A 24,455-nucleotide genomic window follows, 5' to 3' on the forward strand; every position below is an offset into this window, starting at 1 on the left:
TTCTGAACTGCACCTTCTCACTTCAGGCTTGTTAGACAACCTGTTATCCTGCTGTTGCCGTAACAAGATTCCTGTCCCCTTTTTTTAGCCCAGAGACAAGGAAGTACTTTATACCGGTTTTATACTCAGATGTAGAATACAACAGAAAACAAACTCGGGGAAACATCATGCAATTGAAACGGCTGATATTTCTCTTTCAGTTTTATAGACAGTCGATCTACAAAGTGCAATCCATAGAGTGCAGCTTCTAAAATCCTGATTAGCACCTCAGCTAACCCAAAGGTGAGAAGAGGTTTGCATAGGCTCAAAGCCTTTTAGAACCTTTTTAGATTCTACGTGACCAATGGACAACTTCCTTTGGCCATCGAACAGTTAGCATCATGGTTCACCATCTCTCCTGAGCTTTATCTTTGATATTTCTATTCCTAGAGTAAAGACATGTCTACATCCAGTGTCCTGATGCATGAAGATCAGTATAAGTGCCCGATCTGTTTGGACGTCTTCACTGATCCAGTCACCACACCATGTGGACACAACTTCTGCAGAACATGCATCAATCAACTCAGGGATGGAAACAGCCGTCATTGCTGTCCTTTGTGCAACAAGCATTTCCACACAAAGCCTGAGTTTCAGGTCAACACTCTGATCCGTGAGATGGTCACTGAGTTCGAACTACAGAAAGCCAGCAGCAGCAGCAGCTCAGAGAAACCAGTTACCAAAGAAGGAGAAGTTTCTTGTGACGTCTGTTCTGGAACCAAACTGAAGGCCCTGAAGTCCTGCCTGGTGTGTCTGGCTTCTTACTGTGAGACTCACCTGGGGCCTCATCTGACAGCTGCACCCCTGAGAAGACACCAGCTGGTCCACCCTGTGGAGAACCTGGAAGGCAGGATGTGTGAGAAGCACCAAAAACCTCTAGAGCTCTTCTGCCAGTCTGATCAGACTTGTATCTGCGTCCACTGCACCTACTCAGACCACCGGGCTCATCTTGTTGTTCCTCTGAATGAAGAAAGTGAAGCAAAGAAAGCTGAGCTGGTGAAGACCAATGCAGACATCCAGCTGATGATCCAGGAGAGACAACTGAAGGTTCTACAGATGAAACAAACAATCAGCCTCAGTGAGGAAGACGCTGCCAGAAAGAGAGAAGAAGGGATTCAGGTCTTCACTGCTCTGAAAGAGTCTGTTGAGAGGAGTCTGAAGGAGTTCCTCCAGACTATTGAAGAAGACTTGAGAAGGAAGAGGAGACAGACAGAGGATTTGATCCACCAGCTGGAAGATGAAATCTCTCAGCTGATGGACAGAAGCACTGAGGTGAAGCAGCTTTCATGCTCTGAAGACCACCTGCACCTCCTGCAGAGCTTCCTGGAGCTGAAAGAGGCTCCACACACCAGAGACTGGACAGAGGTCAGTGTTTGTCCAGCACCTTTTGAGGGGTCTGTGGGGAGAGCAGTGTCTCAGCTGGAGGAAACACTTGGAGAAGACATGAGGATGGTGATTGATGTCTATGTGAAGAGTCTTCACCAGTTTGAGGTGGATGTGACTCTGGATCCTGATACAGCTCATCCTAAACTCTTCCTGTCTGAAGATGGGAAACAAGTCCAATATACTGCTGTGAAGAGGAATCTTCCTGATAACCCAGAGAGGTTTTCCAGAAACGGTTGTGTCTTGGGAAAGCAGAGTTTCTCCTCAGGCAGATTTTACTTCACGGTCGATGTAGGAACAAAACCTGAATGGATTATCGGAGTTGCTGGAGATTCCATCAAGAGAAAGGAGAAGCTCACACTCAGACCTCAGGAGGGTTTCTGGACTTTAGGTTTGACATTCAAATATCATTGTCATGCCAATGATGATCCTCCAGTTCTTCTCTCCCTCAGGTCTCGCCCTCAGAAAGTGGGGGTGTTTGTGGATCACGACCAGGGTCTGGTCTCCTTCTATGACATCAATAATGCAGTTCTCATCTACACCTTCACTGGATGCAACTTCACTGACAAACTCAAACCCTTCTTCTATCTTGGGTACTATGGTGGAAGTCATAATGCCATCCCTCTGATCGTCTGTCCTGTCAATCAAACTTCTTCATCCTGAATGATCACAAGCTAATGATCAATAGCTCACACTACACTTGGGCAAATCATCCATTTCAAAAATCACTGAAGGGATATCCTATCATTGATTGCTTAAGTAGGAAATGTTGGTACCTTTACCATCAACATCCTAAAAGGATCTTCACTTGCATTATTGTTCCCCCCTAATATATCTTATCATTGATCAGAAATCACTGGCGCAACTGAAATATTTGTGTGCTCAGTTGGACCTTACAGAAGCTTGGTAAAAAAGCCTTGTTGCTACTTCAGCTCAGCAAACAAAACTATGATGTCTGAGTCCAGTCAGCATCACTAAGATTTTTGAATTTCTCTGCATGTTTCATCTGGTAATGACATTTTAAGTTTTACTCCTTCAACACTGCAATCTGCTTCCCAAACACTAAACTCAAGGCTTCACATCTGTCCGCAAAACTTTGAAGGCAGGTTTTGTTCAAAGTTCTACATTCTGAACGGAACTTTCTTTTAGCATGAACGGAAATCTCTTAGGGCTAACAGTTGCTACATGCCAGACTGCCAGTCCGACCAGACTTGTATCTGCATCCACTGCACCTACTCAGACCACGAGAGTTACCATGTTGTTCCCCTGAATGAAGAAAGTGAAGCAAAGAAAGCTGAGCTGGTGAAGACCAATGCACGGATCCAGCTGATGATCCAGGAGAGACAACAGAAGGTTCTACAGATGAAACAATCAGCCTGAGTGAGGAAGACACTGCCAGAGTAGTAGTAGTAGTAGTAACTCCACCCCCCTGACCATTTGTCCTGTTAATATTAATGATCATAATAATCAATAGATTACTGCACAGCTGTGATTACTGTCACAATCAAATATCAGAAAAGCCATATCTTGTCTTTGATTATTCAAATCAAAAATGCTGATACATTTACTCTCCACATCCAGATGTGGATCTTCACCCGTATGATTGTTTTTCCTTGAATACATTTTATCATTAATCCTTGGGGTAAGTTGAAAATGAGATAAAAGATCTAAATTCACTGCAGAAATACAGGGACCTCAGCAGGACTTCCCCTTGAAGATCTGTAAAAAATCACCAAATATCAGAAAAATCACAAAGTGACTGCCGGAGCTCAAATAGCTAAAAAAAAATCAGCTTGTAAATACATTCAAATAAAAGAAAATACAAATGAGGTAACAACCAGTGAGTGCAGCTGATTTATTTTTGGTGAGGTGTAAATGTGTACGTGTGCGTGTGTGTTTGTGACGTTGTTGCTTAGTCCACCGATGCAAGGTTGGCATACCTTATCAAACTCACAGTTTCTCATCCGGAAGGGATTGAGGCTGCCTTCCAGCACAAGAAGACCAAATTTGCCAAGTTGGCTGCCAAGTGTCGGGGAGTGGCTGGAAGACCAACATCTACCCTGTTGAGGTGGGATGCAGGTCCTTTGTGGGGCTCTAAACCATGTGTCTTTTGAGGGACCTAGAAGTGACTGGGGGAAGCTGAAAAAACGCAATTCAAGAGGTGGCAGAGGAGGTAGAGAAAGGCACCGTTTGGCTCTGGCTCAGGAGGAAAGACGGATGCTGGGGAAAGAGGAACTAACCCCAACAACAGTGGGTAACGCCTGTCAGCTGCAAGGAGTGACAAGGAGACGTCCCTTTCACCGCCCCATCACAAGTAGATGTCCAGGATTAAAGGGGCGAAACGTTGATGAACGGTGGCCCCTGGCTGATAACCCTGCAGCTGTTGACCCTGCAGCTCACCCATGGCCACTGGAGGAGATTCCACAGGCTGTAGTTTCATCTACCTATACGTTTACTGAAGTTCTGGTAACACAGTGACTACTGTGTACAGAGCAGTTGGCAACAAGGGAAGACTGGAGTTCAGCCAGGAAAGACTGGATGGCAGCAGGGAGTGAAGGGGTAGTTAACCAAACCACTTGACTCACTAACAAGTGATACCCGAAATTATTATAAAGAGCAAAAAGAGAAAAAAAACCCGCAGGCCATCCAAGAGGTGAGATGAAGATGGACCTAATATAGGACAGCACTGCAGTAAGCACAACAACAAAAATGGACAATGAGAATACCAAATCTCCCAATTGAACGAGGAGAAGATCCTCCAAAAGTGTGCATGTGGATGGGAAAGACACTTGGAGAAGACATGAGGAAGGTGATCGATGCCTATATGAAGAGTCTTCGGCAGTTTGAGGTGGATGTGACTCTGGATCCTGATGCAACTCATCCTCAACTCATCTTGTCTGAAGATGGGAAACAAGTCTATTATACTGCTGTGAAGAGGAATATTCCTGATAAACCAGAGAGGTTTTCCAGAATCTGTTGTGTCTTGGGAAAGCAGAGTTTCTCCTCAGGCAGATTTTACTTCAAGGTTGATGTTGGAAGAAAACCTGAATGGATTATAGGAGGTGCTGGAGATTCCATCAAGAGGAAGGAGGCGCTCAAACTCAGACCTCAGGAGGGTTCCTGGACTTTACAATTTAAGATTAAAAATCATTTTTACGCTCTTACTGATTTTCCAGTCCGTCTCTCTCTCAGATCTTGCCCTCAGAAAGTGGGGGTGTTTGTGGATCACGACCAGGGTCTGGTCTCCTTCTATGACGTAGATAATGCAGCTCTCATCTACACCTTCACTTGATGCAACTTCACTGACAAACTCAAACCCTTCTTCTGTCCTGTGTATTATGGTGGAACTCATAACTCCTCCCCTCTGATCATCTGTCCTGTCATCAAATTGCTTCATCCTGAATGATCACAAGGTAGATCAATAGCTCACGGTACACTTGGGAAAATCATCCATTTCAAATATTACCGAAGGGATATCCTATCAATTCTTCACATAGAAAATTTTGATACCTTTACCATCTACATTCATACATGGATCTTCACTTGTATTATTGTTCTTCCTGTCATATATTTTATCGTTGATCTGTGATGCAAAGTAGAAAATGGGGAAAGTGATCCAAGATCACCGCAGAAATTCAGGAACCTCAACAGGACTTTGCCATGCGTGCTCTGTTAGACATTAGGGAAGTTGGTAAAAAAGAAAAAAGCCTCGCTGCTATTTCAGCTCAGCTAGCAAAGTTCTGATATCCGTGTCCAGTCAGCATCACCAAGAGTTTTGTATTTGTCTGTGTGATACATCTGGTCATGATGTTTTAAGTTGTACTCCTTCAACACTGCAATCTGCTCCCTAAAAACTAAACTCATGGCTTGACATCTGTCTTCAATACTTTGTAGGGGCTTTTTGGTTAAAAACTCTACATTCTGAATTGAACGGTCTTTTAGCACAAGTGGACAGAGGGCTAACTGTCGCTATGTTCTCAATGTGCACACTAAATTTGTGGAAAAAAAAGAAGCTTTATTATGTTAGAAAATAAAATTGTTCAAAAAAAGAAACCTTCAAAAAAGCTTAAAAAAAAAGCAATTCAGTTTTAGTTGCGGTTAATGTCTATGAATGAAAACATTTAGAGCACTACTTTCTCATTTCGGGCATACCTCACACGGGTCGGTCAGGGACAGCCAAAGGACCGGATGTGGTCGAAAAGAAGAAGTCGGCAATGATTCTTATGTCAAAAGAAATCGAGAGGATCAATGGGGAAATTTCTTGTGAAACAGTTTGACTACACTGTGGGTAAGTGGAGGTGAAACAGCCACCTGCACTGTTTCCATCCCTGCATCTGCTGTCAAAATGCTGCCATGATCTTCAAATAAACAAATATACTGGAATGTAGAATCCCAAGCCCGAATAAATGCAGAGGGTTGAGTCAGGAAGGGCATCTGGCGTAAAACGTTTGCCAAAACCAAACATGCGAGTCAACCAAAACTATACCATACCGGATCGGTCGCGGACCAGGTTAACAACGACTGCCATTGGTACTGATGACCTACAGGGTACTAATGGAAATTGGGCTACTGTGGGTCGAAGAACAAGAACAAGAAGAGGAGGAGGAGTGGGTGTTCGAAAGCAGAGAGAGAGGAGGAAAGGAAAGAGCCTGGGACTGAGAGTAGGGACTTTGAATATTGGGACTATGACAGGAAAAGGTAGAGAGTTGGTCGACATGATGCAGAGAAGGAAGGTGGATATACTGTGTTTCCAGGAGACCAAGTGGAAAGGTAGTAAGGCTAGAAGCTTAGGAGCAGGCTTTAAGTTGTATTATTATGGTACTGACAAGAGAAATGGAGTAGGAGTTATCTTGAAGGAGGAGTTTGTTAGGAACGTCCTAGAGGTGAAAAGAATGTCAGATAGACTTATGAGTCTGACATTGGAAATTGAAAGTGTGATGCTCAATGTTGTTAGCGGCTATGCCCCGCACGTGGGATGTGAATCTGAAGAGAAGGAGAAGTTCTGGAATGAGTCAGATGAAGTGATGCAGAATATTCCCAGAAATGAGAGAGTGGTCATTGGTGCAGACTTCAATGGACATGTTGGTGAAGGCAATAGAGGGGATGAAGAAGTGATGGGCAGATTTGGTATCCAGGATAGGAATGCAGAGGGACATATGGTGGTAGATTTTGCAAAAAGGATGGAAATGGCTGTAGTGAATACTTTTTTCCAGAAAAAACAGGAACATAGGGTAACTTATAAGAGCGGCGGTAGGAGCACGCAGGTAGACTACATCTTGTATAGACGAGGTAACCTGAAAGAGATCAGTGACTGCAAAGTAGTGGTAGGTGAGAGTGTAGCCAGACAGCATAGGATGGTGGTTTGTAGGATGACTCTGGTGACAAGGAAGATGAAGAGGACAGAGGCAGAGCAGAGGACAAAGTGGTGGAAGCTGAAAAGGGAGGAGTGTTGCATGGTTTTCAGGGAGGAGTTGAGAAAGGGTCTGGGTGGTCAGGGTGAGCTTCCAGATGATTGAACAACAACAGCTAGTGTTATCAGGGAGACACGTAGGAGAGTACTTGGTGTGTCATCTGGAGGAAAAGTAGATAAGGAGACTTGGTGGTGGAATGAGGAAGTGCAGGAGTGTTTACAGAGAAAGTGGTTAGCGAAGAAGAAGTGGGATACTGAGAGGACTGAAGAGAACAGATAGGAGTTCAGGGAGATAGAGGTAGCAAAGAAAAAACAAAGGGCGTATGATGACTTGTCTGCTCGGTTGGACAGTAAGGAGGGTGAGAATGAGCTATACAGGTTGGCGAAACAGAGAGATAAAGATGAAAAGGATGTACAACAGGTCCGGGTGATTAAGGACAGAGAGGGAAACGTATTGACACATGCTACAAGAGTGATGGGAAGATGGAAAGAGTATTTTGAAGAGCTGATGAATGTGGAAAATGAAAGAGAGGCAAGGTAGAAGAGGGGACTATTGTAGACCACAAAGTAGCACAAATTAGTAAAAGTGAAGTAAGGGAGGCATTGAAGAGGATGAAGAGTGGAAAAGCAGTTGGTCCTGATGATATACCTGTGGAGGTGTGGAAGTGCCTAGGAGAGGCAGCGGTAGATTTTCTGACTACATTATTCAACAGGATCTTAGAGAGTGAGAAGATGCCTGAAGAATGGAGACGAACTGTGATGGTGCCTATTTTTAGAATAAAGGGGATGTGCAGAATTGTGGCAACTATAAAGGGATAAAGTTGATGAGCCATACAATGAAGTTATGGGAAAGAGTAGTGGAAACTAGACTGAGAGCAGAAGTCTGCATTTGTGAACAGCAGTATGGCTTCATGCCTAGGAAGAGTACTACAGATGCAGTATTTGCGTTGAGAATGCTAATAGAAAGCCAGAGGGAGTTGCATTGTGTTTTTGTAGACCTAGAAAAGGCATATGACAGGGTGCCAAGAGAGGAGCTCTGGTATTGTATGAGGAAGTCTGGAGTGGCAGAGAAGTATGTTAGACTGGTGCAGGACATGTATGCTAGCTGTGAGACACTGGTACGGTGTGCTGTAGGGGTAACAGAGAAGTTCAAGGTGGAGGTGGGACTCCATCAGGGATCAGCTCTGAGCCCCTTCTTGTTCGCAATGGTGATGGATAGGCTGACAGATGAGGTTAGACAGGAATCCCCATGGACCATGATGTTTGCGGATGACATTGTGATCTGTAGTGAGAGCAGACAACAGCTAGAGGAAAATCTAGAGAGGTGGAGGTATGCTCTGGAAAGGAGAGGAATGAAAGTTAGTCGCAGCAAGACAGAATATATGTGTGTGAACGAGAGGAACTCGGGTGGAACGGTGAGGCTACAGGGAGTGGAGATCAAGAAGTTGGAGGATTTCACGTACTTAGGGTCAACAGTCCAGAGCAACGGAGAGTGTGGAAAAGAGGTGAAGAGACGGATCCAAGCAGGTTGGAATGGGTGGAGAAAAGTTTCAGGAGTACTATGTGATAGAAGACTATCAGCCAGAATAAAAGGAAAGGTGTACAAGACCAGTGATGCTGTATGGACTAGAAACTGTTACAATGACCAAAAAACAGCAGGCAGAACTAGAGGTTGCAGAGATGAAGATGTTGAGGTTCTCTTTGGGAGTGACCAGGATGGATAGGATCAGGAAGGAGTCAGGAACAGCACATGTTAGATGTTTTGGAGAGAAGGTCAGAGAAGCCAGACTGAGATGGTTCGGCCATGTACAGAGGAGGGATAGTGAATATATTGGTAGACGGATGCTGGCATTGGAGCTGCCAGGCAAGAGGTCTCGAGGAAGACCAAAGAGAAGATTTATGGATGTAGTGAGAGAGGATATGAAGGTAGTTGATGTGAGAGAGGAGGATGCGGAGAATAGGGTTAGATGAAGAAAGTTGACTCGCTGTGGCGACTCCTGACGGGAAAAGTCGAAAGAAGAAGAATTGGAATGTAGAACCCTTCAACAGTAAAGCTTCAGGGCAAACTCCTCCCTTCTGCGGAAGCCACGTGATACACTTAAAGTGAAAGTGAAAGTATTTTAGACAGAGAGAGTTGCTGCAGCAGGAGGATTCTCTGACGAAAATCCAACCATCCAGTTCTCATCTGCGCGTCAAACTCAAGTAAGACCACCTGCTAAGACTTTATTTTACTCGATTGTTTCAAAAGACAAGATTTATGTGTTTAATTTAAGTTTTAAACTCAATGTTCTCACTTCAGGCCTCTTTGACAACCCACCTTTCTGCTGTTACTGTCAACAACATTCTCGTCAATGTTTTTTTTAAGCCCAGAGACAAGGAAGTATTCCATACCAATCTGGTGGTTCTCAGTCATTCAGGTCATTGTGAATTCTTGTCGAAATCTTCTTGTCGTCAGCAAGAGGATTTCGACAAGAATATATCATACCAGATTGACACACGGCTGTAGGATTGAATTGGACACAGAGTCAGGAAATCATGTTGCAATAAAAAAAAAAACTGCCGCAGTTTCACTTTCAGTCTTCCAGGCAGTGGGTCTGAAGAGTGAGATCCGCAGAGTTCAGCTACTAACGTCATGTTTAGCACCTCAGCCACTCCAAAGAAAACAAGACATTTTCATGGTGTTACGTTGGAAAAGTTGTCAGACCAAATGGATCAAACCGGGAGGGCTAAAGGATCATTTCATGGGTTGAGAGTCTCAGGAAGCATTTTCCTGTGTTTAGCAGCTGCTTCTTTCCCCGTTTTTATCTGGGGCTCCAATTTTTTAGGACCCAGATCATGTGACCAACCGCCAACTTGCTATTCCGTTGTTTGGCCATAGATCAGTTAGCATTAGGCTTCACCAATCTGTCCTTGGCTTAATTGTTGACATTTTTATCCTCAGGGTCTGGATATGTCTGCAACCAGTGTCCTGATGCATGAAGATCAGTATATGTGCCCGATCTGTTTGGACGTCTTCACTGATCCAGTCACCACACCATGTGGACACAACTTCTGCAGAACATGCATCGATCAACTCTGGGATGGAAACAGCCGTCATCACTGTCCTTTGTGTAACAAGCATTTCCACACAAAGCCTGAGTTGCAGGTCAACACTCTGATCCGTGAGATGGTCACTGAGTTCAAGCTACAGAAAGCCAGCAGCAGCAGCAGCTCAGAGAAACCAGTTTCCAAAGAAGGAGAAGTTTCTTGTGACGTCTGTTCTGGAAACAAACTGAAGGCCCTGAGGTCCTGCCTGGTGTGTCTGGTTTCTTACTGTGAGACTCACCTGGAGCCTCATCTGACAGTTCCAGCCCTGAGAAGACACCAGCTGGTCCACCCTGTGGAGAACCTGGAAGGCAGGATGTGTGAGAAGCACCATAAACCTCTAGAGCTCTTCTGCCAGTCTGATCAGACTTGTGTCTGCGTCCACTGCACCTACTCAGACCACCGGGCTCATCTTGTTGTTCCTCTGAATGAAGAAAGTGAAGCAAAGAAAGCTGAGCTGGTGAAGACCAATGCAGACATCCAGCTGATGATCCAGGAGAGACAACAGAAGGTTCTACAGATGAAACAAACAATCAGCCTCAGTGAGGAAGACGCTGCCAGAAAGAAAGAAGAAGGGATTCAGGTCTTCACTGCTCTGAAAGAGTCTGTTGAGAGGAGTCTGAAGGAGTTCCTCCAGACCATTGAAGAAGACCTGACAAGGAAGAGGAGACAGACAGATGACTTGATCCACCAGCTGGAAGATGAAATCTCTCAGCTGATGGACAGAAGCACTGAGGTGAAGCAGCTTTCATGCTCTGAAGACCACCTGCACCTCCTGCAGAGCTTCCTGGAGCTGAAAGAGGCTCCACACACCAGAGACTGGACAGAGGTCAGTGTTCATCCAGCATCTTTTGAGGGGTCTGTGGGGAGAGCAGTGTCTCAGCTGGAGAAGACACTTGGAGAAGACATGAGGAAGGTGATCGATGTCTATATGAAGAGTCTTCAGCAGTTTGAGGTGGATGTGACTCTGGATCCTGATACAGCTCATCCTCAACTCCTCCTGTCTGAAGATGGGAAACAAGTCCAATATACTGCTGGGAAGAGGAATCTTCCTGATAACCCAGAGAGGTTTTCCAGAAAAGGTTGTGTCTTGGGAAAGCAGAGTTTCTCCTCAGGCAGATTTTACTTCAAAGTTGATGTAGAAACAAATTCTGAATGGATTATAGGAGTTGCTAGAGAGTCCATCAAGAGGAAAGAGGGGCTTGAATTCAGACCACAGGAGGGTTTCTGGACTTTATGTTCGATATTCAAATATAATTATTACGCTTATGATGATCCGCCAGTCCGTCTCTCTCTCAGGTCTCGCCCTCAGAAAGTCGGGGTGTTTGTGGATCACGACCAGGGTCTGGTCTCCTTCTATGACGTAGATAATGCACTTCTCATCTACACCTTCAATGGATGCAACTTCACTGACAAACTCAAACCCTTCTTCTGTCCTGTGTATTGTGGTGGAAGTGGTACCTCCCCCCCTCTGATCATCTGTCCTGTCAATCAAACTTCTTCATCCTGAATGATCACAAGCTAATGATCAATAGCTCACAGTACACCTGGGAAAATCATCCATTTCAAAAATCACTGAAGGGATATCCTATCATTGATTGCTTAAGTAGGAAATGTTGATACCTTTACCATCAACATCCTAAACGGATCTTCACTTCTATAATTGTTCCCCCCTGATATATTTTATCATTGATCAGTGAGGCAAAGTAAAGAATTAGGAAAAAGTTCCGAGATCACCGCAGAAATACAGGAACATCAGCAGGACTTTTCCTCAAAGACCTGAGGGATATCTGCCAAATATCAGAAACATGACAGAAATCACTTGCGCAACTGAAATATTTGTGTGCTCAGTTAGACCTTACAGAAGCTTGGTAAAAAAGACTTGTTGCTATTTCAGCTCAGCTAACAAAACTATGACGTCTGAGTCCAGTCAGCATCACTAAGATTTTTGAATTTCTCTGCATGTTTCATCTGGTAATGACGTTTTAAGTTGTACTCCTTCAACACTGCAATCTGCTTCCCAAACACTAAACTCAAGGCTTTACATCTGTCCGCAAAACTTTGAAGGCAGGTTTTGTTCAAAGTTCTACATTCTGAACCGAACTTTCTTTTAGCATGAACGGAAATCTCTTAGGGCTAATAGTTGCTACATGCAAACCTGCAAATGTAACCTGTGGATAGAAGAGACCTTCGTAATAAAAGCAATGCCGCTTTAAATGATGTTTATGTGTATGTGTGGCATCATTTTGTTTACCTTTATTTTCTAATTTCCAATACATTGTACCAGATGTGGGTGAAAAAAAAAAAAAAAAACAAGACGGGGAAATAGCTCTTTTGCAAAAAACAAACAAAAAAAAAAATCAGTGGGATCAATTACTCTTTTTCTTGTGAAACTGTGGCTACACTGTTGGTGACTGGAGGTGAGAAGGCTTCCATCCCTGCATCTGGTGCCAAAACAATACCAATATCCTCATATGAAGACACATAATGGAATGTAGGTTCCTTCAACAGAAAGGTTTCGGTTCAAACTCCTCCCTTCTGCAGGAGCCACCTCAAAACTCTGAAGTGAAAGTAAGACTCTCAGACAGACAAAGTGGCTGCAGCAGGAGGACTCTCTCCATCTCAGGCTGAAGAACAGAAAACCATCCAGTTCTCATCCTCAAGTCAAACCCAGGTGAGTCCAGCTGCAAGGACTTTCTCTGTCTCTACATGAGAAAGAATACAAATGATGCCATAGGAAGTTCCTGTACTTCTGTCTTGGTTTTGACCTTCGTCAGAGGAACTGAGGTAAACTCTGGTCAACTTAAATATTAGGATTTGCCCAAAGTTTACAAAAGCCAAGATGTGATTGGTAAAAAAGTAATGATTCTTGTGAAACAGTTTGACTACACTGTGGGTAAGTGGAGGTGAAACAGCCACCTGCACTGTTTCCATCCCTGCATCTGCTGTCAAAATGCTGCCATGATCTTCAAATAAACAAATATACTGGAATGTAGAATCCTTCAACAGTAAAGCTTCAGGGAAACTCCTCCCTTCTGCGGAAGCCACGTGATACACTTAAAGTGAAAGTGAAAGAATTTTAGGCAGAGAGAGTGGCTGCAGCAGGAGGATTCTCTGACAAAAACCCAACCATCCAGTTCTCATCTGCGCGTCAAACTCAAGTAAGACCACCTGCTAAGACTTTATTTTACTCGATTGTTTCAAAAGACAAGATTTATGTGTTTAATTTAAGTTTTAAACTCGATGTTCTCACTTCAGGCCTCTTTGATAACCCACCTTTCTGCTGTTACTGTCAACAACATTCTCGTCAATGTTTTTTTTTAAGCCCAGAGACAAGGAAGTTTTCCATACCAATCCGGTGGTTCTCAGTCATTCAGGTCATTGTGAATTCGACAAGAATATATCATACCAGATTGACACACGGCTGAAGGATTGTATTGGACACAGAGTCAGGAAAACATGTTGCAATAAAAAAAAAAACTGCCGCAGTTTCACTTTCAGTCTTCCAGGCAGTGGGTCTGAAGAGTGAGATCCGCAGAGTTCAGCTACTAACGTCATGTTTAGCACCTCAGCCACTCCAAAGAAAACAAGACATTTTCATGGTGTTACGTTGGAAAAGTTGTCAGACCAAATGGATCAAACCGGGAGGGCTAAAGGATCATTTCATGGGTTGAGAGTCTCAGGAAGCATTTTCCTGTGTTTAGCAGCTGCTTCTTTCCCCGTTTTTATCTGGGGCTCCAATTTTTGAGGACCTAGATCATGTGACCAACCACCAACTTACCATTCCTTTGTTAAGCCATAGATCAGTTAGCATTAAGCTTCACCAATCTCTCCTTGGCTTCATTGTTGACTTTTTTATCCTCAGGGTCGGGATATGTCTGCAACCAGTGTCCTGATGGATGAAGATCAGTATATGTGCCCGATCTGTTTGGACGTCTTCACTGATCCAGTCACCACACCATGTGGACACAACTTCTGCAGAACATGCATCAATCAACTCTGGGATGGAAACAGCCGTCATCGCTGTCCTTTGTGCAACAAGCGTTTCAACACAAAACCTGAGTTGCAGGTCAACACTCTGATCCGTGAGATGGTCGCTGAGTTCAAACTGCAGAAAGCCACCAGCAGCAGCAGCTCAGAGAAACCAGTTGCCAAAGAAGGAGAAGTTTCTTGTGACGTCTGTTCTGGAACCAAACTGAAGGCCCTGAAGTCCTGCCTGGTGTGTCTGGCTTCTTACTGTGAGACTCACCTGGAGCCTCATCTGACAGTTCCACCCCTGAGAAGACACCAGCTGGTCCACCCTGTGGAGAACCTGGAAGGCAGGATGTGTGAGAAGCACCATAAACCTCTAGAGCTCTTCTGCAAGACTGACCAAAAGTGCATCTGCGTCCACTGCACCTACCCAGACCACCGGGCTCATCTTGTTGTTCCACTGAATGAAGAAAATGAAGCAAAGAAAGCTGAGCTGGTGAAGACCAATGCACGGATCCAGCTGATGATCCAGGAGAGACAACAGAAGGTTCTACAGATGAAACAAACAATCAGCCTCAGTGAGGAAGACGCTGCCAGAAGAAGGGATTCAGGTCTTCACTACTCTGAAAGAGTCTGTTGAGAGGAGTCTGAAGGAGTTCCTACAGACCATTGAAGAAGACCTGAGAAGGAAGAGGAGACAGACAGATGACTTGATCCACCAGCTGGAAGATGAAATCTCTCAGCTGATGGACAGAAGCACTGAGGTGAAGCAGCTTTCATGCTCTGAAGACCACCTGCACCTCCTGCAGAGCTTCCTGGAGCTGAAAGAGGCTCCACACACCAGAGACTGGACAGAGGTCAGTGTTCATCCAGCATCTTTTGAGGGGTCTGTGGGGAGAGCAGTGTCTCAGCTGGAGAAGACACTTGGAGAAGACATGAGGAAGGTGATTGATGCTGAGGTGAAGAGTCCTCAGCAGTTTGAGGTGGATGTGACTCTGGATCCTGATACAGCTCATCCTAAACTCCTCCTGTCTGAAGATGGGAAACAAGTCCAATATACTGCTGCGAAGAGGAATCTTCCTGATAACCCAGAGAGGTTTTCCAGAATCTGTTGTGTTTTGGGAAGGCAGAGTTTCTCCTCAGGCAGATTTTACTTCAAGGTTGATGTTGGAAGAAAACCTGAATGGACTATAGGAGTTGCTAGAGAGTCCATCAAGAGGAAGGAGGCGCTCAAACTCAGACCTCAGGAGGGTTCCTGGACTTTACGTTTGCTATTCAAATATAATTATTATGCTTATGATGATCCGCCAGTCCGTCTCTCCCTCAGGTCTCGCCCTCAGAAAGTGGGGGTGTTTGTGGATCACGACCAGGGTCTGGTCTCCTTCTATGACGTAGATAATGCACTTCTCATCTACACCTTCACTGGATGCAACTTCACTGACAAACTCAAACCCTTCTTCTGTCCTGTGTATTATGGTGGAAGTCGTAACTCCCCCCCTCTGATCATCTGTCCTGTCAATCAAACTTCTTCATCCTGAATGATCACAAGCTAATGATCAATAGCTCACAGTACACATGGGAAAATCATCCATTTCAAAAATCACTGAAGGGATATCCTATCATTGATTGCTTAAGCAGGAAATGTTGATACCTTTACCATCTAAATCCTAAAAGGATCTTCACTTGTATTATTGTTTTTCCTGTCATATATTTTATCGTTGATCTGTGATGCAAAGTAGAAAATTGGGAAAGTGATCCAAGATCACCGCAGAAATTCAGGAACCTCAACAGGACTTTGCCATTCGTGCTCTGTTAGACATTAGGGAAGTTGGTATAAAAAAAGCCTTGTTGCTATTTCAGCTCAGCTAGCACAGTTCTGATATCCGTGTCCAGTCAGCATCACCAAGATTTTTGTATTTCTTTGTGTGTTTCACCTGTTATTGATTTTTTAAGTTTTACTCCTTCAACACTGCAATCTGCTCCCAAAAAAACTAAACTCATGGCTTGACATCTGTAATCAATACTTTGTAGGGGTTTTTTGGTTAAAACTCTACATTCTGAATTGAACTGTCTTTTAGCACAAGTGGACAGAGGGCTAACTGTCGCTATGTTCTCAATGTGCACACTAAATTTGTGGAAAAAAAAGAAGCTTTATTATGTAAGAAAATAAATTCGTTCAAAAAAAGAAACCTTCGAAAAAAGCTTAAAAATAAAAGCAATTCAGATTCAGTTGCGGTTAATGTCTATGAATGAAAACATTTAGATCACTACTTTCTCATTTCGGGCATACCTCACACGGGTCGGTCAGGGACAGCCAAAGGACCGGATGTGGTGGAAAAGAAGAAGACGGCAATGATTGTTGTGTCAAAAGAAATCGAGAGGATCGATGGGGAAATTTCTTGTGAAACAGTTTGACTACACTGTGGGTAAGTGGAGGTGAAACAGCCACCTGCACTGTTTCCATCCCTGCATCTGCTGTCAAAATGCTGCCATGATCTTCAAATAAACAAATATACTGGAATGTAGAATCCTCCAACAGTAAAGCTTCAGGGAAACTCCTCCCTTCTGCTGAAGCCACGTCATACACTTCAGAGTGAAAGTGAAAGTATCTCAGACAGAGAGAGTTGCTGCAGCAGGAGGATTCTCTGACGAAAACCCAACCATCCAGTTCTCATCTGCGCGTCAAACTCAAGTAAGACCACCTGCTAAGACTTTATTTTACTCGATTGTTTCAAAAGACAAGATTTATGTGTTTAATTTAAGTTTTAAACTCAATGTTCTCACTTCAGGCCTCTTTGATAACCCACCTTTCTGCTGTTACTGTCAACAACATTCTCGTCAATGTTTTTTTTTAAGCCCAGAGACAAAGAAGTATTCCATACCAATCTGGTGGTTCTCAGTCATTCAGGTCATTGTGAATTCGACAAGAATATATCATACCAGATTGACACACGGCTGTAGGATTGAATTGGACACAGAGTCAGGAAAACATGTTGCAATAAAAAAAAAACTGCTGCAGTTTCACTTTCAGTCTTCCAGGCAGTGGGTCTGAAGAGTGAGATCCGCAGAGTTCAGCTACTAACGTCATGTTTAGCACCTCAGCCACTCCAAAGAAAACAAGACATTTTCATGGTGTTACGTTGGAAAAGTTGTCAGACCAAATGGATCAAACCGGGAGGGCTAAAGGATCATTTCATGGGTTGAGAGTCTCAGGAAGCATTTTCCTGTGTTTAGCAGCTGCTTCTCTCCCCGTTTTTATCTGGGGCTCCAATTTTTTAGGACCTAGATCATGTGACCAACCGCCAACTTGCTATTCCGTTGTTTGGCCATAGATCAGTTAGCATTAGGCTTCACCAATCTGTCCTTGGCTTAATTGTTGACATTTTTATCCTCAGGGTCTGGATATGTCTGCAACCAGTGTCCTGATGCATGAAGATCAGTATATGTGCCCGATCTGTTTGGACGTCTTCACTGATCCAGTCACCACACCATGTGGACACAACTTCTGCAGAACATGCATCGATCAACACTGGGATGAAAACAGCCCTCTACACTGTCCTTCGTGCAACAAGCATTTCCACACAAAGCCTGAGTTGCACGTCAACACTCTGATCCGTGAGATGGTCGCTGAGTTCAAACTACAGAAAGCCAGCAGCAGCAGCAGCTCAGAGAAACCAGTTTCCAAAGAAGGAGAAGTTTCTTGTGACGTCTGTTCTGGAACCAAACTGAAGGCCCTGAGGTCCTGCCTGGTGTGTCTGGTTTCTTACTGTGAGACTCACCTGGAGCCTCATATGACAGTTCCAGCCCTGAGAAGACACCAGCTGGTCCACCCTGTGGAGAACCTGGAAGGCAGGATGTGTGAGAAGCACCATAAACCTCTAGAGCTCTTCTGCCAGTCTGATCAGACTTGTGTCTGCGTCCACTGCACCTACTCAGACCACCGGGCTCATCTTGTTGTTCCTCTGAATGAAGAAAGTGAAGCAAAGAAAGCTGAGCTGGTGAAGACCAATGCACGGATCCAGCTGATGATCCAGGAGAGACAACAGAAGGTTCTACAGATGAAACAAACAATCAGCCTCAGTGAGGAAGACGCTGCCAGAAAGAAAGAAGAAGGGATTCAGGTCTTCACTGCTCTGAAAGAGTCTGTTGAGAGGAGTCTGAAGGAGTTCCTCCAGACCATTGAAGAAGACCTGAGAAGGAAGAGGAGACAGACAGATGACTTGATCCACCAGCTGGAAGATGAAATCTCTCAGCTGATGGACAGAAGCACTGAGGTGAAGCAGCTTTCATGCTCTGAAGACCACCTGCACCTCCTGCAGAGCTTCCTGGAGCTGAAAGAGGCTCCACACACCAGAGACTGGACAGAGGTCAGTGTTCATCCAGCATCTTTTGAGGGGTCTGTGGGGAGAGCAGTGTCTCAGCTGGAGAAGACACTTGGAGAAGACATGAGGAAGGTGATCGATGTCTATATGAAGAGTCTTCAGCAGTTTGAGGTGGATGTGACTCTGGATCCTGATACAGCTCATCCTCAACTCCTCCTGTCTGAAGATGGGAAACAAGTCCAATATACTGCTGGGAAGAGGAATCTTCCTGATAACCCAGAGAGGTTTTCCAGAAAAGGTTGTGTCTTGGGAAAGCAGAGTTTCTCCTCAGGCAGATTTTACTTCAAAGTTGATGTAGAAACAAATTCTGAATGGATTATAGGAGTTGCTAGAGAGCCCATCAAGAGGAAAGAGGGGCTTGAATTCAGACCACAGGAGGGTTTCTGGACTTTATGTTCGATATTCAAATATAATTATTACGCTTATGATGATCCGCCAGTCCGTCTCTCTCTCAGGTCTCGCCCTCAGAAAGTGGGGGTGTTTGTGGATCACGACCAGGGTCTGGTCTCCTTCTATGACGTAGATAATGCACTTCTCATCTACACCTTCAATGGATGCAACTTCACTGACAAACTCAAACCCTTCTTCTGTCCTGTGTATTGTGGTGGAAGTGGTACCTCCCCCCCTCTGATCATCTGTCCTGTCAATCAAACTTCTTCATCCTGAATGATCACAAGCTAATGATCAATAGCTCACAGTACACCTGGGAAAATCATCCATTTCAAAAATCACTGAAGGGATATCCTATCATTGATTGCTTAAGTAGGAAATGTTGATACCTTTACCATCAACATCCTAAACGGATCTTCACTTCTATAATTGTTCCCCCCTGATATATTTTATCATTGATCAGTGAGGCAAAGTAAAGAATTAGGAAAAAGTTCCGAGATCACCGCAGAAATACAGGAACATCAGCAGGACTTTTCCTCAAAGACCTGAGGGATATCTGCCAAATATCAGAAACATGACAGAAATCACTTGCGCAACTGAAATATTTGTGTGCTCAGTTGGACCTTACAGAAGCTTGGTAAAAAAGCCTTGTTGCTATTTCAGCTCAGCAAACAAAACTATGACGTCTGAGTCCAGTCAGCATAACTAAGATTTTTGTATTTCTGTGCATGTTTCATCTGGTAATGATGTTTTAAGTTGTACTCCTTCAACACTGCAATCTGCTTCCCAAACACTAAACTCAAGGCTTTACATCTGTCCGCAAAACTTTGAAGGCAGGTTTTGTTCAAAGATCTACATTCTGAACCGAACTTTCTTTTAGCATGAATGGAAATCTCTTAGGGCTAACAGTTGCTACATGCCAGACTGCCAGTCCGACCAGACTTGTATCTGCCTCCACTGCACCTACTCAGACCACGAGACTCACCATGTTGTTCCTCTGAATGAAGAAAGTGAAGCAAAGAAAGCTGAGCTGGTGAAGACCAATGCAGACATCCAGCTGAGGATCCAGGAGAGACAACAGAACGTTCTACAGATGAAACAATCAGCCTGAGTGAGGAAGACACTGCCAGAGTAGTAGTAGTAGTAGTAACTCATCCCCCTGATCATTTGTCCTGTTAATATTAATGATCATAATAATCAATAGATTACTGTACAGCTGTGATTACTGTCACAATCAAACATCATAAAAGCCATATCTTGTCTTTGATTATTCAAATCAAAAATGCTGATACATTTACTCTCCACATCCAGATGTGGATCTTCACCTGTATGATTGTTTTTCCTTGAATATATTTTATCATTAATCCTTGGAGTAAGTTGAAAATGAGATAAAAGATCTAAATTCACTGCAGAAATACAGGGACCTCAGCAGGACTTCCCCTTGAAGATCTGTAAAAAATCACGAAATATCAGAAAAATCACAGAATGACTGCCGGAGCTCAAATAGCTAAGAAAAAATCAGCTTGTGAATACATTCAAATAAAAAAAAATACAAATGAGGTAACAACCAGTGAGTGCAGCTGATTTATTTTTGGTAATGTGTAAATGTCTATGTGTGCGTGTGTTTTTTCTGATGTTGTTGCTTAGTCCACCGATGCAAGGTTGGCATACTTTATCAAACTCACAGTTTCTCATCCGGAAGGGATTGAGGCCGCCTTCCAGCACAAGAAGACCAAATTTGCCAAGTTGGCTGCCAAGTGTCGGGGAGTGGCTGGAAGACCAACATCTACCCTGTTGAGGTGGGATGCAGGTCCTTTGTGGGGCTCTAAACCATGTGTCTTTTGAGGGACCTAGAAGTGACTGGGGGAAGCTGAAAAAACGCAATTAAAGAGGTGGCAGAGGAGGTAGAGAAAGGCACCGTTTGGCTCTGGCTCAGGAGGAAACACGGATGCTGGGGAAAGAGGAACTAACCCCAACAACAGTGGGTAACGCCTGTCAGCTGCAAGGAGTGACGAGGAGACGTCCCTTTCACTGCCCCATCACAAGTAGATGTCCAGGATTAAAGGGGCGAAACGTTGATGAACGGTGGCCCCTGGCTGATAACCCTGCAGCTGTTGACCCTGCAGCTCACCAATGGCCACTGGAGGAGATGCAACAGGCAAAGATGCCCGGCACAAAGTTTCATCTACCGATACGTTTACTGAAGTTCTGGTTTTACTGGACTACTGTGTACAGAGCAGTTGGCAACCAGGGAAGACTGGAGTTCAGCCAGGAAAGACTGGATGGCAGCAGGGAGTGGAGGGGTAGTTAACCAAACCACTTGACCCACTAACAACTGATACCCGAAATTATTATAAAGAGCAAAAAGAGAAAAAAAAACCCGCAGGCCATCCAAGAGGTGAGATGAAGATGGACCTAATATAGGACAACACCGCAGTAAGCACAGCAACAAAAATGGACAATGAGATCACCAAATCTCCCAATTGAACGAGTAAAAGAGTCTCCAAAAGTGTGCATGTGGATGGGAAAGACACTTGGAGAAGACATGAGGAAGGTGATCGATGCCTATATGAAGAGTCTTCGGCAGTTTGAGGTGGATGTGACTCTGGATCCTGATGCAACTCATCCTCAACTCATCTCCTCTGAAGATGGGAAACAAGTCTATTATACTGCTGTGAAGAGGAAACTTCCTGATAAACCAGAGAGGTTTTCCAGAATCTGTTGTGTCTTGGGAAAGCAGAGTTTCTCCCCAGGCAGATTTTACTTCAAGGTTGATGTTGGAAGAAAACCTGAATGGATTATAGGAGGTACTGGAGATTCCATCAAGAGGAAGGAGGCGCTCAAACTCAGACCTCAGGAGGGTTCCTGGACTTTACAATTTAAGATTAAAAATCATTTTTACGCTCTTACTGATTTTCCAGTCCGTCACTCTCTCTCAGATCTTGCCCTCAGAAAGTGGGGGTGTTTGTGGATCACGACCAGGGTCTGGTCTCCTTCTATGACGTAGATAATGCAGCTCTCATCTACACCTTCACTTGATGCAACTTCACTGACAAACTCAAACCCTTCTTCTGTCCTGTGTATTATGGTGGAACTCATAACTCCTCCCCTCTGATCATCTGTCCTGTCAATCAAATTGCTTCATCCTGAATGATCACAAGGTAGATCAATAGCTCACGGTACACTTGGGAAAATCATCCATTTCAAATATTACCGAAGGGATATCCTATCAATTCTTCACATAGAAAATTTTGATACCTTTACCATCTACATTCATACATGGATCTTCACTTGTATTATTGTTCTTCCTGTCATATATTTTATCGTTGATCTGTGATGCAAAGTAGAAAATGGGGAAAGTGATCCAAGATCACCGCAGAAATTCAGGAACCTCAACAGGACTTTGCCATGCGTGCTCTGTTAGACATTAGGGAAGTTGGTAAAAAAAAAAAAAGCCTTGCCGCTATTTCAGCTCAGCTAGCAAAGTTCTGATATCCGTGTCCAGTCAGGATCACCAAGAGTTTTGTATTTCTCTGTGTGATACATCTGGTAATGATGTTTTAAGTTGCACTCCTTCAACACTGCAATCTGCTCCCAAAAAAACTAAACTCATGGCTTGACATCTGTCTTCAATACTTTGTAGGGGTTTTTTGGTTAAAAACTCTACATTCTGAATTGAACTGTCTTTTAGCACAAGTGGACAGAGGGCTAACTGTGGCTATGTTCTCAATGTGCACACAAAATTTGTGGGGAAAAAAAGAAGCTTTATTATGTTAGAAAATAAATTTGTTCAAAAAAAGAAACCTTCAAAAAAGCTTAAAAATAAAAGCAATTCAGTTTTAGTTGCGGTTAATGTCTATGAATGAAAACATTTAGATCACTACTTTCTCATTTCGGGCATACCTCACACGGGTCGGTCAGGGACAGCCAAAGGACCGGATGTGGTCGAAAAGAAGAAGTCGGCAATGATTCTTATGTCAAAATAAATCGAGAGGATCAATGGGGAAATTTCTTGTGAAACAGTTTGACTACACTGTGGGTAAGTGGAGGTGAAACAGCCACCTGCACTGTTTCCATCCCTGCATCTGCTGTCAAAATGCTGCCATGATCTTCAAATAAACAAATATACTGGAATGTAGAATCCCAAGCCCGAATAAATGCAGAGGGTTGAGTCAGGAAGGGCATCTGGCGTAAAACGTTTGCCAAAACAAAACATGCGAGTCAACCAAAACTATACCATACCGGATCGGTCGCGGACCAGGTTAACAACGACCGCCATTGGTACTGATGACCTACAGGGTACTAATGGAAATTGGGCTACTGTGGGTCGAAGAACAAGAACAAGAAGAGGAGGAGGAGTGGGTGTTCGGAAGCAGAGAGAGAGGAGGAAAGGAAAGAGCCTGGGACTGAGAGTAGGGACTTTGAATATTGGGACTATGACAGGAAAAGGTAGAGAGTTGGTCGACATGATGCAGAGAAGGAAGGTGGATATACTGTGTTTCCAGGAGACCAAGTGGAAAGGTAGTAAGGCTAGAAGCTTAGGAGCAGGCTTTAAGTTGTATTATTATGGTACTGACAAGAGAAATGGAGTAGGAGTTATCTTGAAGGAGGAGTTTGTTAGGAACGTCCTAGAGGTGAAAAGAATGTCAGATAGACTTATGAGTCTGACATTGGAAATTGAAAGTGTGATGCTCAATGTTGTTAGCGGCTATGCCCCGCACGTGGGATGTGAATCTGATGAGAAGGAGAAGTTCTGGAATGAGTCAGATGAAGTGATGCAGAATATTCCCAGAAATGAGAGAGTGGTCATTGGTGCAGACTTCAATGGACATGTTGGTGAAGGCAATAGAGGGGATGAAGCAGTGATGGGCAGATTTGGTATCCAGGATAGGAATGCAGAGGGACATATGGTGGTAGATTTTGCAAAAAGGATGGAAATGGCTGTAGTGAATACCTTTTTCCAGAAAAAACAGGAACATAGGGTAACTTATAAGAGCGGCGGTAGGAGCACGCAGGTAGACTACATCTTGTATAGACGAGGTAACCTGAAAGAGATCAGTGACTGCAAAGTAGTTGTAGGTGAGAGTGTAGCCAGGCAGCATAGGATGGTGGTTTGTAGGATGACTCTGGTGACAAGGAAGATGAAGAGGACAAAGGCAGAGCAGAGGACAAAGTGGTGGAAGCTGAAAAGGGAGGAGTGTTGCATGGTTTTCAGGGAGGAGTTGAGAAAGGGTCTGGGTGGTCAGGGTGAGCTTCCAGATGATTGAACAACAACAGCTAGTGTTATCAGGGAGACAGGTAGAAGAGTACTTGGTGTGTCATCTGGAAGAAAAGTAGATAAGGAGACTTGGTGGTGGAATGAGGAAGTGCAGGAGTGTATACAGAGAAAGTGGTTAGCGAAGAAGAAGTGAGATACTGAGAGGACTGAAGAGAACAGACAGGAGTTCAGGGAGATAGAGGTAGCAAAGAAAAAACAAAGGGCGTATGATGACTTGTGTGCTCGGTTGGACAGTAAGGAGGGTGAGAATGAGCTATACAGGTTGGCGAAACAGAGAGATAATGATGGAAAGGATGTACAACAGGTCCGGGTGATTAAGGACAGAGAGGGAAACGTATTGACACATGCTAGAAGAGTGATGGGAAGATGGAAAGAGTACTTTGAAGAGCTGATGAATGTGGAAAATGAAAGAGAGGCAAGGGTAGAAGAGGTGACTATTGTAGGCCACAAAGTAGCACAAATTATTAAAAGTGAAGTAAGGAAGGCATTGAAGAGGATGAAGAGTGGAAAAGCAGTTGGT

The 24,455-nt window shown here is 44.0% G+C and overlaps 3 protein-coding genes and 1 pseudogene across 4 annotated transcripts; all 4 read left to right on the forward strand.

The window, feature by feature from the left end:
- The first annotated feature begins 438 nt into the window (after positions 1 to 438).
- On the forward strand, positions 439 to 3,178 carry LOC147215657 (E3 ubiquitin-protein ligase TRIM21-like). Its single transcript, XM_086178918.1, has one exon. It carries the CDS (start codon positions 439 to 441, stop codon positions 2,080 to 2,082), a length of 1,644 nt encoding a protein of 547 aa, XP_086035044.1. The 3' UTR covers positions 2,083 to 3,178.
- A 6,595-nt stretch (positions 3,179 to 9,773) lies between these two features.
- LOC147215658 (E3 ubiquitin-protein ligase TRIM21-like) lies at positions 9,774 to 12,130 on the forward strand. Its single transcript, XM_086178712.1, has one exon. The coding sequence runs from the start codon at positions 9,780 to 9,782 to the stop codon at positions 11,421 to 11,423; it is 1,644 nt and encodes a 547-aa protein (XP_086034838.1). The 5' UTR covers positions 9,774 to 9,779; the 3' UTR covers positions 11,424 to 12,130.
- An 87-nt stretch (positions 12,131 to 12,217) lies between these two features.
- Positions 12,218 to 16,103, forward strand: LOC147215659 (E3 ubiquitin-protein ligase TRIM21-like; annotated as a pseudogene). Its single transcript, XR_015109223.1, has 2 exons — positions 12,218 to 13,074; positions 13,779 to 16,103. The product of XR_015109223.1 is annotated as an E3 ubiquitin-protein ligase TRIM21-like (transcript).
- Positions 16,104 to 17,287: 1,184 nt separating this feature from the next.
- Positions 17,288 to 20,146, forward strand: LOC147215660 (E3 ubiquitin-protein ligase TRIM11-like). The gene has a single exon (XM_086178866.1). The coding sequence runs from the start codon at positions 17,290 to 17,292 to the stop codon at positions 18,931 to 18,933; it is 1,644 nt and encodes a 547-aa protein (XP_086034992.1). The 5' UTR covers positions 17,288 to 17,289; the 3' UTR covers positions 18,934 to 20,146.
- Positions 20,147 to 24,455: the final 4,309 nt, after the last annotated feature.

The sequence above is a fragment of the Fistularia commersonii genome, chromosome 31 (assembly GCF_037954325.1).
Source record: "Fistularia commersonii isolate RoL2024-O1a breed Wild chromosome 31, RoL_Fcom_v1.0, whole genome shotgun sequence".
In the NCBI taxonomy this organism is placed as follows: domain Eukaryota; kingdom Metazoa; phylum Chordata; class Actinopteri; order Syngnathiformes; family Fistulariidae; genus Fistularia; species Fistularia commersonii.

Coding starts and splice junctions, on each gene's coding strand:
- LOC147215657 (XM_086178918.1), top strand. CDS start 439: ATGTCTACATCCAGTGTCCTGATGCATGAAGATCAGTATAAGTGCCCG.
- LOC147215658 (XM_086178712.1), top strand. CDS start 9,780: ATGTCTGCAACCAGTGTCCTGATGCATGAAGATCAGTATATGTGCCCG.
- LOC147215660 (XM_086178866.1), top strand. CDS start 17,290: ATGTCTGCAACCAGTGTCCTGATGCATGAAGATCAGTATATGTGCCCG.